Source organism: Cryptotermes secundus, unplaced genomic scaffold (genome assembly GCF_002891405.2).
Source record: "Cryptotermes secundus unplaced genomic scaffold, Csec_1.0 scaffold417, whole genome shotgun sequence".
NCBI classification, from domain to species: Eukaryota; Metazoa; Arthropoda; class Insecta; order Blattodea; family Kalotermitidae; genus Cryptotermes; species Cryptotermes secundus.
In genome coordinates this window covers 412,868-425,885 of record NW_019739949.1, presented here as the reverse complement: position 1 = coordinate 425,885, position 13,018 = coordinate 412,868, and the positions used below count along the sequence as shown (strand labels likewise).

Sequence of the window (13,018 nt, the reverse complement as noted above, 5' to 3'; positions counted from 1 at the left end):
TTATCACCATTATTTTATATTGTATATTGATTACTGTGATACTGTGTAAACTTTTCAAATTGTTTTATATTGCAAACATATTGACAACTGCTTGATTATAAGCAAGATGAGTTCATACTACTTGACGATTTCTATATCTGTTCGGTTGTTTAAACCATGTAAGGATTTTATGGAATGTGAATAAATGAATGAATGAATGGGTATACACACCCACAGTATGTAGGTCTCTTAGGAGTCTGGGTAAGGGGAGGATGTGAAAGGGCGAGCAGTGGAGCTCTGTGCTTAAGGAGACAGGCTTTGCTTAGTTATTATCCATCTTTAGTGTTGCACCACAGTCCGCTGTTTGACCTTCCAGGACATCTGTTGCAACCCTCACTCCCACCTTGAGGGACACTTTATACTGCACCTAACACTCAGCTTGAGATGGCAAATGTAGTAAGCACTGAAATACTGGAACAGCATCAGCACCCAGTGCAGCTGAACTGTGAGAGCCAAAGTAGCTTTTGTTTGTTTATTTAATGACATTGTCATAACGCAAATATGTATAGCAGTGGATGGCAAGATGACAGATGGAAAATGAATCAGAAAGGATTTGGAAGGAAATGGTCATGGGCTAACTAGAGATATTATCCTGGCGTTTGCCAGGAGGGAGTGAGAATCCCCCCCCCCCAATCAGGATTATCAGTGCCCTGCCCAAGATTTGAACTAGCCACCTCCAGAATGCAAGTCAGAAGCATTATCACTTAAGTCCAATTGCTTGGTATAAGGTATTGTCCCAGTATTTTCCTTTGGGATCTGAGGACACTAAGAAATCTCAGGATGTCTATTTTCCCTGCTGAATTTAATATCGTTTAACATTTGAGTATGAAGCAGGGATGTTAATTATTGTTTGTAATGCTTAGTGAAACAGTTTTTCTGTTTTTACTTTACAGAAAAGAATAAATTTATTAAAAACCCATCAGTTGCTGAGGAGAAGAGTGGTGAAAAAATTGCTGTTGATAATGAAACTGAAGTTAAAGATGAAGACAGAAATGAAGAGGAAGAAGTTGGCATGCTGGGCGAACCTACATAGCAGTCATGATGCAGTTCCTATTGATGGTTGTGTAGATTCTACATAAATCATGCCAGAATGGGGCCCTGCCTTCATTTTATTATAGTCATTAACTATTAACATTGAAAAAGAATGTTACAAATTTTGTTTCTAAGGTTATAACATTCACTTCTTTTATATTATAAAATTGAAACAACCAAGCAGGTATATTAGGTATCTTTGAACAGTAATTAAAATTATATGACATGTTTACTGCTCTATTTATTTCTGTTACTTCCTTGAGCAGATGAAAGTTATTTGTAAGGTTTGGAGCTTTCATGGTGAATAAATGTGTTAAAATCTTCTTACTTGATTTGTTGACTATGCTGTTTGTGGAATGGTAGAAATGTCTCATGTAAGGAAAGTTGAAATGGAAGATTTGAGGTTTTCACTGCGGTGACTATGAAGAAAGCAGTCTTCTGGGATGTGGCACCATGTAGATGTGGTGTCTGCTTGTACCGGTACTCACGGTCTCTTCGCTTGCGGATTATTTATTTTTCTTTCTACCCTGAAGATGGAGGCGATATGTTCCTCTGAAACATCGGTTAACACCATATCTTCACGGTGCCACATCCCAGAAGACTGCTTTCTTCAAAGTTGAAATCGTTTGACTGATTCTTATATTAATCTCCAGTATTAGATTGCATGAAAGTGCATTATTCTTTTCTTGAATTATGTCATGTATTCTGACAAATGGATGGAGTGACTTAATTCAGTCCTACACAGTGATGCAAACATGCCTAAAATGAAGAATCTATGGTTGTGGGAACATCTGTATTTCGGTATAAATAAGCGGTACACATTTTAAAGAGTATACTTCATAAGAATGTGTTTTATTTCTGTTTTCAGACTTCATATTCTATCAAAGTTCACATCTTGCTACAATGTCAGAGTTATGGGAAGGAACAAAAGTTAGTGAAAAATTTTACAGTTAAGACTTCATTATAAATGGAGAGTAATGAGGAGAAAACAACAAAATTACTGTAGGATTCATAATAAATGGCTGAATGATGTAATTGTTACTGCTCATGTGAAGATAAATCTTGGCATATTTAGGGCTGTTCATATGTACATAGGGCACATACAAAAGAACTGGACTGATGCTATAAAATCTGTTATTCACCCTCAAAATGATCCCCTCCATGCAAATTTTCTACTGTTGGAATGAATGCTGCATGTCCTTTTCTGATAGCTTCTTCCTTACCTCTGTCTCTTTTGTCTTCACTGCAGCTGTGGACACAAAACAGGTTCCTTTCAATGCAGACTTGATCTTTAGAAATAATAAAAAGTCACAGAGGGCTAGGTCAGGTGATCAGGGTGGATGCTGCACCACGGGATCTTGTGCTTCAACAGCAATGTTGTGACAGACAGTGGTTTGTGTGCCAGCGTGTTGTTATGGTGAAGAATCCATGAGCTGTTCTTCCACATTTCAGGTCTTTTCTTCTCACCCGTTCATGAAGGGTTGTCAGAACTTCCTTATAGTAGACCTGGTTAATGGTCTGACCTTCAGACATGCAATCAATATGAACAGTCCCTTGTATATCAAAAAAAAAAAAATGTTAATCATTGCTTTGAAATTGGACTTGCTCTTCATGCTTTTTTTTTCTTGGTTACCTGGGACTCTTCCAATGCGTACATTGGCTCTTAGTTTCCGGATCATGCTGAAAAAACCATGATTCATCACAATTTATTACATTTCCTAAAGTATGGATCATTTTCAATGTTTATAAGGATGTCAGCACAGATGTTTCCTTTTCCTCAGGAGTGAGGATTCTTGGCACCATCTTCTAGCACACTTTTTTTTCATGTTAAAATGTTCCTGTAAAATCTATCAAACACTTTCTTTCTCAATGTTAGCTAATTCAGCAATTGATCGAATGCTCAAGCAATGATTTTTTCAATAATTTCACCGACTTTTTCAATGTTAGCATCTGTTTTTGATGTGCAAGGCTGACTGGGAGTGGATCATCTTTGATGTCACCCCTTCCCTCTTTAAATCTTTTGAACCACTCGAAAACTTGAGTACAAGATAGACACTCATCACCATAAATTTCAAACCAAGAAATTGTAGGTTTCTGTAGTGGATTTTCCAAGTTCTGCGAGGAATTTCAAAGTTGCTCTACTCTAACACTTAACATAATTCCAATGGAGCTCAGATACACAGTCTGCTTCAAACAAAGGCTGCAACCACACTGTTGGCTGTACGGCCTTGGAAGTGGTAGGGTTGATGGAAGGGAGAGGCTAGCCTAATACCTGTATGCCACCTCACTTGCTGTCACCAAGGCCACAAGGAGTTGGCAGAAAAATCAGTCGGGTAATTTTTTTACTGCTCCTCATACTCTAAATATTTCAAGGGTTATAGTGGCACTGTTTTATGTCAACAAATATGCTTTGTTAAATTTCAGTATCATGAGTTGCAATAGTAAAGTAGTCACTAATAACTCTTTAAAGCATAGTAGTGACTATGTGGCAAGTGTTTTGATATTCAAGAATTCTGTATTTTGCTTATAGGGCGTATCTATTTTTGTTTCTTATGATTCTGAGAATAAAGAAAACATTAACTGATTAGTCACTATAATGGAGATGAACTGTGTTTTCAATAAAGTTGGAAAATGAATTTTTAAATGTTAAGGTGAATTCCAGGCTTCAAAGGGTTGCCTTGAATACACTTACCTTTGTAATGCTAGTGCTTCAAAATTGTATTTTGTGTGGGGACATTTTTTCCCTAAAGATTGTCCCTCTGTCAGATACTAACTGAAGAAAAGGGTGAAGCTATCCCTGTAACAGGCCATGGAGGCCTATAGGGTTGTGAAATATTGAAGCTGCCACATTTTCAAGACAGTTGGCTGACAGATGGTGGTGAGGCTGTCAACCTTACACGCTGGCCACGTTTTACCCTCCAGGAATATTCCTGATACTCATTTCTGTTCGAGGCTGAGTCGATCCCAAGGTCATAGTGTGGCTGGAAGGATTAGATCACTTGAAAAATCCAGTGACCTCATTGGGAATTGAACTTTTGACCTTATGCTTTGTGGTATAGTGTCTCAACCAACCATGCTATTGCATGCCCCCACAAACTGTAGAGATCTAAGTTAACTTATGTATCAGTTTTATTGGTGCTTTCAGCCCATCACTGAGTTCTGTAATTTTTGGAAATGGTTGTTGTATGTCACCCCATCTGTTTTTTCTCTTGTTTAGACTTTCAGGTGTTTAGTTTTTATAACTGGAAGTTATTGGCATCCTGAGAAAGGAAGAACTTTGTCACCCATGGTAAAAAGTATAGGGACCAACCAATTTGGCCTCAGATCAGGTTATTTTGCAGAGGGGATGTATTGCCTGGCTGTTGTGCCAGTGGGATGCCAGCATCATCACAGTGGGGACTATTTGTAATGGTCTCTACTCCTTTGCCCACAGTAATCCCCAAATGGGTTCATTTGAACAGGCCCCACATATCACAGTTCAGACTGTATGACCAGTGACAATTCAACATTTTGCCAACGTCTTAAAAATACTCCTTTATAAATTCATAAATTCTCGCTTTCACTTATTAATGATGACATTATTCTAAGCTCAAGGTTAAGTATTTGTGTGTAACAATGGCTGCAAAATGAGTTTCATGACAGGTGATATAAGCCGTAATTGACATTTGCATTGTTCATATGACTGCCTTGCATCTAGGTGCATTAGACTCAGAATGTTAGCTCCTGGTAGCCACAGCACAGTTAGCGTTATACTGACTTCTTAGTCTTTTGGTTACGGAGTGTCTGCCTCTTCAGATCATTTCGCCTATAACAGGGCTGTGCAACTTCAAACCACTGTGGGGCCAATTAGAAAGAATACATTTTTTCCAATATCAGAATACAATTTTTAATCCAAGTATTTGGGCATGGTAACAGTGCTGAGTATATAATGAGGCCACAAACAATGCTGCTAGGTCTGTGATGTCCACAAATCAGGCACTGAATATTACTAGGTTGTGTGGATACTATGTACGTAATTCATGCAGTCATGCTTAATTCCATACTTTACAAAATAATTTGTTAGGGCTCAAGTGAAATAAGAAATTACACAGAATACTAGGAAGCAAAGTACATTAATTTGTTGACAAGATATGCTGCCTTTTTTAAAGAAGAGGAAAACATTAATAATACATTTGGAGAATGGAAGGATGCTTAGATGGCTGCACAAAATCAACTAATGGGCCACGTACAGCTAGCATGCCTCAAGTTGGACAGCCCAGGCCTATATTCACAATAGTGCACAGGCTGCTCAATAATTATCATCCATTTTTATTACTACTTCTCTGCTTGAGCTGAACAGGATGTGTGTCACTGGAACATATGCGTGAATCACTCTGGCAATTATATGGAGATATAGAAGGTTTCTTTGTTATTTTGTTGTTGATGTAATAATTGCAAGCATAATATCCTTATGTTGTTTACTACACTCCTTGTATGGCTTCAGTGATGCAGGGACATTTATGGGTCTGATGGAAGAACTTACAATTTTGGAAATTGATCATTACATTTATTGAACAGGGAGATAATTTGGCTTTTCCTTTTTATTCTCTTTCTGTTGAATTCTACTAAATTCTGTGCTATGGAGGACATGATAGACGTCTTAAACTTTTTGGAAAGGATCATGTCAGTATGGTAATTTATTAGCTAACGGTGTAGACTGTACAGTTGCTCGATCCTTGGGATCAGTGGACGGTGATTTGGAACCTGGAAAGATAAACAGGTCAGTAATTATTGTTTTGTTTATCTAGTATATATACTGTGTTACATTTACTTCTTTCTCAATGGACCCTGTACAGAACACCTAAAAAATATTAAATATATTGCATACTCTTGCCAGTATATACAGTAGGCATGGCCATTAATGCAACATTCCAGTATTGCGATACAAATTTTGGAAGTTATTTCAATCCCCTTTCCCAATTGTTTTTCATTATACTGTAATTTCTGAATTTGAACTATTCCTTCTGCAAGATTTTAGCTACTGCATTTCTGCTATTAATAAGAAAAGCAACCATATCCCAGGCAAAGAACAGGCAGTTCTACCAGTTTATCTACTATTCAGAAGTTAAATTTCTTATGACCATATTTTTAAGGATGCTGTCACTGATGTAAGAAATTCAGAATTTCGGTATTTTTTATGTGACCAGGTAAATAAATTACTTATTTAGTTTTCTTATGATTTTTCTCTATGACTCACAGTTTATAAAAAACAATTTTCTGAAATGTCTTGAGGCACTTGATAGTTAATATTGGAAATCCACTCATATTACAGATTCCCTGTCTAAAAAGTAAATGTAGCATTTGTATTACTTACGGTTCTTCAGATGTTTCTTTCGTGGATGATTGGGACATGGCAATCCCATAAGGTGCTGTCTCCATCCATCTTCATAAGGTGGGATGTTGCAGTGACACAGTGGACAATGATTCGTTGTTGATTCTGGTCCAGCAGCTGAAATCATTGCATTCATTGGTTTCAAGATAAAATGGCTGGCCTACTGTGAGCATATCTGTGCCACTGTAGAGCAGACTGATTTCATTTATTCTTTTGGATTGTCTCCTCCAGAAGTGAACTACACATATGTGAGCGGTTCCCTAAATGTCATTCTTCCAGACATTTGATCAGTCCACTCCAAATTAATCCTAGTTTTAAAGGTATTTCATTATTTTTAAGATCATCATTGTCATTCTCTCCAGTATTAGTCCTGTTGAGACCTTCATACATGTTCATGTTACAAAACAGAATCCTTCTTTCCCCAAGAGTAAAGTGGAAGGGGCGTGAAGCTAACCACTCACTTGCAGCTAGTGCCAAGGTCAAGAAAATGTGTATCTATACATCCACTACCCCATATGCCTTCATGGCATAGTGCTTAATTTGTTGAGCACAGGAACAACTTTACATTTTTCTTTTTTTTTCTTTTACCTAATCCTTCCAGCTGCGCTATGGCTCTGGGGTTGACTAAGCCTCTAACAGAAATGAGCACCAGGAATTTTCCTGGGGGCTAAAGGGCGGCTGGCACATAAGGCTGACAACCTTACCACCATATGTGAGCTGATTGTCTAGAGAAAATGTGGGAGCCTCGACATCTCACAACCTTATGGGCCTCCACGGCCTGTTACAGAGATAGCTTTACCATAATCAAAGATCATATTATCAGACTGACAGAGCTCCCACGCAACTTTATATTACCAACCAATAGTAGGACATAATCCGGGAAGGTCAAGATGATCATTGGGGATGGAATGGGCTAACAAGCTCAGTCCTTGCAGATAATGATTTTTTTTAGTATTTACCACCATGAAAAATTCTGCAGTTGTATTAGTCACATTGTGTACTGAGTAGTCAATTGTTTTCTATTTCGCTGCTTTATTTTTGGGTTGACAGAACCTACATTTTATTCATTAGGGCCTTGGAATGAATCATTAACTCTGCTATCATGGTTCAAGCCTATGACCAGTGGTGGGTTGTATCACCACTTAATGACGTTAATAATGCATGTTCTTCATCTGTTCATTTGTTATTCTGATAAAGTGTGCGTAAAACATTTGATGGTGCATCGTTGTCAGATAGATGTGATCTTTACATCAACATTACAAAGTTGCTAAATTACTTTCAGCTTACAGTGGGAACCAAAATTACCCAACTGGAAATCTTGCTCAGCTCACAGACTTCTGTAAGGTTGTGTAGTCAAGGTATGACATACCTTCAGAGATGTTTTACGCACACTTTATGAGTGTTCTTGATATCAACTAATTTGTTTATGTGCAGTACTCACGATTACATGATGCATCTGACTTGTGTTGGTCAAAAAGTTCATAGAGAACTGCTTCTGTGCATGTTTCACACTTTCGGTATGACTTTCGCATCTCACACTCTTCTGTAATTAATTAAATGGGTACATTGCTCCGAAGTTTCTGTTAATTCATAATATTGGTTTTATAGCTCCATAATATTAAAGCTTATGAAATTCTGATATTTTTTATTGGATAAACATTATGATTATTACTTTGCAGTAGCTGTATTACAATTATCTGTGTATTTTATTCACATTATATCATGAAAGTTAAAAAGTAGTCTCAACACATGGTGACTCAGTGCAAGAATTCTGCTCAACAGACAGTTTTATAGAAGACAGGCTGCCTACCCATTTCACAACAATTGCTCTATACCACCTACTTACTATCACATAACATAGAAGTCATATGAAATACTTTTTTTATATTACATAATATGTATATAAGATACCATTTAATGTGCATTATGTGTGGAAAGAGTAAGGGAGGATATTGAAATGAATTCAAAAACATTTCCACTCACCAGCCTTGATTGAGATACTTCCCTTTTGAACACTGTTACCAAACCCAAAATATATCTGTGTCTGTCTTCTGTTTCAGACTGAGAGTTCAAAAAGAAATAATAGAATGATGGGGAACAAAGTAGAAGAATTCCATGACATGTGCTTTGTCTTTGGGATATCTGACAAAATTCATCTTTGAGATGGCTGCCAAAATTGTTGAACATATCTTTGATTGGATCATTACCTTCTGGAATGTGACACTGGTAGCCTGTTAGATGGATACCAGTATTTCAGCAGAACCTACAGACTATGAAATACTGGTAACTACGGGATTACACAACATAACATTCCAGAAAACCATATGTTAATAGTCACTACCATGAAGAGTTCATATCTTGTATATCTCTTATTGCTTACCTAGCAAATGTTGTGAAAGAGTGGCTATTTCCACCACTTGCTTGCAATGTGCACATCTCATCAGCATGGGGCATGAGCGCCAATAATGGATGTTTAGACCTTCCTCAGTAAATGAATCAAACCGGGACAGACAGAAGATGCACATCCTGATACAAGCAAGAAAGCAAATTGGTGCAATTGAAAATGTATTTAACATAACTACCTTGCCTGTCTCAGTGGATACTATTTTCTGAAATAGGCTACAGCTATCTTCTCATACACCTGTACTTTTCTTCCTCTCTTCCTGCCCCTCCCCCCTTCTTCCTGACTACCAACTCCACTCCATCTGTCAGTTGAACTGCATGCTCTGATTGGGCCTTCACAGTTTTGACTTGGAGCTGACAGGTACTGTGGCTGTTGCAATCCATGAGGCAGTTAGGCAGACCTCTTGTTGTTTGCAAGCTGTCTAACTTGTATTCAGCCCATATTCTGAATCCCAGTCTTTGCCTTGAATTTCTTTGGTTTACTCACCTACAATGGGTTCCCCTGGTTTATGTTGTTATTTTTGCCCCTCAAGCTAACTGCCAATTTTTCTTTATATTATTTAGTCTTGTGTCATTTGATTATTTTGATTTTAGGTACTAGCCCTGTAATCCACTGCCCTGCAGTTGAATAACCTCACCAAGTTCAGAGGTCACATTTGTGAAAATATAAGAGCGTATTCTATATCATCTCCTCATTATTGTTTGTTTTCTCTTCATTTGTTAATTATATTGGGTCATATTTCTGCTGGGTCACTGACTCATTTATTGCTTTGTTCTAAACCCAGGACAGCCCCAAACAGCAGTGAAGAAGGCCCAGTGGTTTGTTGCCTCATTCAGCTTGTCCTTTCCTGGACCCACTTTCATGCTACTTCATAGGATCTGTACGCAACTAATTGAAATGTATTTCATAAGAAAGTCACAAAACTATACATAACTGAATGTTGTGGCCCAGTGGGTGGCAGGCCTGCTTTATAATCTGAAGGTCCTGGGTTCAAGTCTGAGCCTGAAGACCACCTAGCCTGACCAAGATTCTCATTTTCTTTTTTGCCCCCATCTTTCCATTTTGTTATCACTAATCATCCTACCATTTGATACTATCTACTCTGAACTACTGGCATCATCATTGAATGAATGATAAATACAGCACTATAAGTTGTTCAGTAGGATATAAGCTCTTGAGATGTGTGAGAGGGAAGGTAAAAACAGTGTCTACTAGTGGCGGTAGTGCATGTAGGGGAAGAGCCTTCTCTGTACTACTAACACAAGAGGTAACTATGGATTGAATTACCACAGTGCTTGTTGCAGCAGCAAAGCAACTGCACATGAGCCATAGCTCATGTCCTACCGAACTTACTGTATGTAACAAATGTTTCCAATGTTGGATGTTCAACTTGAACCCACTGAGGAGTTGCATTATAATTTGGGTATCCGCCTGTAGGCCACATTATAAAAACCACATGTTTTTCAAATAGCAATACATGTATCTGCCCTGCAGTGATCAGATTTGTGAAGCATATGTAATAACAAGTTGAAGTAAGAAAGAAAGGCAGTGATTATTATTATTATTCAGTCAACACAATTCGGGTATAAACACACCATGCATTTGCATGTAGTGCATATTTCAGACTGCTACAGCCATCAGCAGGTACATAGAGCTTTTACAGTCACCCTTCCTTCTATCTTCTGTATTTCCCTACACTGGTCAGTGTTTACATATTGGGGGTGCATGTATGGGTATGTTGTTTATGTAATGCCCTTGTGTTTTAAATGTATTAAATATTAACATTAAAACTTTAAAAATACATATTAAAATGATGTAATTGGAATTAAAATTGGGTTATATGTTAAAGGTATGTGTGTGTGTGTGTGTATTTTCTCTTTTTGCTTTATGTTGTTTTGACCCTTTTCTTTGTGTTGCCAGATTTTAAGTGGTGTTTGCCAACGTGCATTCTTGTTTTTCATGGTATTCTTCCTTTAATCTTATGTTGATTCTGTGGTTGTATGTAGGCCTATGGGTTTGTGATGTGATGTTTTCCTGCCTACAGTTGTGTGATGTGATGTTTTCATGTTCTTTTCTTCTTGAGGCCTGCCCTTATGTGGCGAGTGTGATGGCCGCAATAGGCTGAAACATGTAGCACATGCAACTGCTTGGTGTATATATATATATACTAGAATTATGTCGACTGAATAATAATAAGTACTGTTTTACACACAATATGACACAACAGTATACTATTTCTAAAGTAGGAAAGATATTCATCTGATAATTAGCATTGTTAACAAGATTTTATTTCTTTCTAAGGAGAAGGAGAATGTTAACATGCATTTCTTAGGCTGCAAGTATACTTTGCAGGCTGCACAAAAGGGAAGCTGGAATATAATGTTAATCTGTCACATTTCTGTGCTGTCATGGTGAGGAAAGTTTGTAGAATTATGCTTTCAAGAAAGTGGTGCTAAACACAGCATTAATTTTACTTACCATTTTTAGAGGCCTAGGATAGGAGTAAGCACACACTTATCAGAGAGAACTTGGTCAATCTGAGATATGTTTACAGACTTCTTTTTCTCACAGAAAGAAAACTTCACTCCTACCAAAGATGAAACAGTTGCAATATAAAGGTTTCCAGTGGTTTGGAACCTACATTAAGCTGTAGATCTCCCTGCCGACTGTTATACTCATGGTCACCATATCATTGGAAGTAAAGCAGCTGCCATGTAGGTAACCTGATGTAAAATATGCAAAGTACATCCCAACTGCATGGGCAGGAGCTAGAAGGCTGAACACTCTGTATCTGGAGGTACTAATAGCCACTTACTTATCATCTGTTGCGTCCTGCTGTGATGTATCACTAGGGGATGTGATGGCACTAGCTGAACTGGAACTGCTTCCCTGCCCCACTGAACCCCCACCACTACCAGCTCCTCCTGCTGCAGTGACCACAACCTGTTTGTTTCGCTCCAGGATTTCTTTCTTTCGCTGTTAAGAAACCAAATTAAGTTACATTAGAAGCTAGATCTTATATTACCAATGTATTGGAGGAAAATACTGCCTCAATTTTCCAGCTAGTAGTCAGTTCTACCCAGAAAGTAGAGTATGGGTGATGGGTACCAACTGCCCTTTGAGACCCGGTACCTGTCTTACCAGACTACACCATGTGACATCCCACAGGATGATAATTTTACCTTACAATTGTTATCTCTCATTTAAATTATGATATTATAATGATTAATGACATTTGGAGTAGTTACTGCCACACCATTCATAACCACTTATGATCTTGAGGTATGTTCTATGTTCACTCGTTACTTCATTCACTGCAACATCACTTCTCGCTCACTGCACTCTCTTCTTCTTTTGACTTCCTTGTACTACACTGAACTGAGCTGAAAACTGACTGACCCACTAACTACCTCACCAATTTACTGATTAAATAATTCACAGATTGACCAACTAAACACTCACTTGGGTGCTCTGCACTGCACTGAACTCGTTCTCTCTTCATCTGCTCTATACTGAACTGAACTGAACTGGACTCTCGTGAAAACTTGATAATTACTCTTCTTAGGAATGTCACGGTGGGGAATTTTTAGCGAGTTGTTGAGCAGCTTTGACTTTCGCCAACAGCTGAGTGGCTTATGGATGCCAGGTGATGCAGTCGTCCCTACCCACTGCCCCTGAGACAGTATAAACCCTTGGAGCCTAGTTTTGTTCGTTATAATGGCGGTCACAGTGAACACATGTGTTCTAACAGAAGGGAGGGGAGCTGGCAATGCAGGTATCTTCCCATTTGGATTTTTGGAATTGTATAAAAACTGAATATACCAATGATTGGGTGAGATGAGTCAAATGGAAACTTTAAATTGCGAAAGAAAGATTGCATTCATGTGAACAAAGTGGCTGCCATGTTGGACATCAGTCATGGTTCAGCTCACCATATCATAAATGGCATCTAGGAGTTCCACAAAGTGGGTGACTAGATAAATGACTCCAGAACTAGAGGAAAGAAGCGTGGGCCCCGCCAGGATCTTTTGTGATGATTTGAAAGAGAAGTTAATGGCTTCCTTAAGTGCATAGTGACTGCAGTTGAAAACTAGGTCCACTACTACCAGCCAGCAAAGAATGCCACCATTCTAGCTCACCAAAACCCAAATAAGTTCTCACCCAGGCCACTG

At 38.2% G+C, this 13,018-nt stretch overlaps 2 protein-coding genes across 2 annotated transcripts in view; one reads left to right on the top strand and one right to left on the bottom strand.

Moving 5' to 3' along the window:
• LOC111872112 (tRNA (cytosine(34)-C(5))-methyltransferase) overlaps positions 1-1,403 on the top strand; it is a 74,435-nt gene extending 73,032 nt beyond the window's left edge. The window contains exon 15 of the mRNA XM_023865685.2: positions 933-1,403. Within this exon, the coding sequence (XP_023721453.1) occupies positions 933-1,072 (140 nt within the window). The 3' untranslated portion in view covers positions 1,073-1,403. The remainder of the gene's footprint in view (positions 1-932) is intronic.
• A 2,625-nt stretch (positions 1,404-4,028) lies between these two features.
• Positions 4,029-13,018, bottom strand: part of LOC111872099 (centrosomal protein of 104 kDa) — a 63,115-nt gene continuing 54,125 nt past the window's right edge. The window contains exons 13-17 of the mRNA XM_023865653.2: positions 11,662-11,822; positions 8,823-8,968; positions 7,884-7,985; positions 6,425-6,559; positions 4,029-5,814 (exon numbers count right to left, since the gene is read on the bottom strand). Of these exons, the coding sequence (XP_023721421.1) occupies positions 5,735-5,814; positions 6,425-6,559; positions 7,884-7,985; positions 8,823-8,968; positions 11,662-11,822 (624 nt within the window). The 3' untranslated portion in view covers positions 4,029-5,734. The remainder of the gene's footprint in view (positions 5,815-6,424; positions 6,560-7,883; positions 7,986-8,822; positions 8,969-11,661; positions 11,823-13,018) is intronic.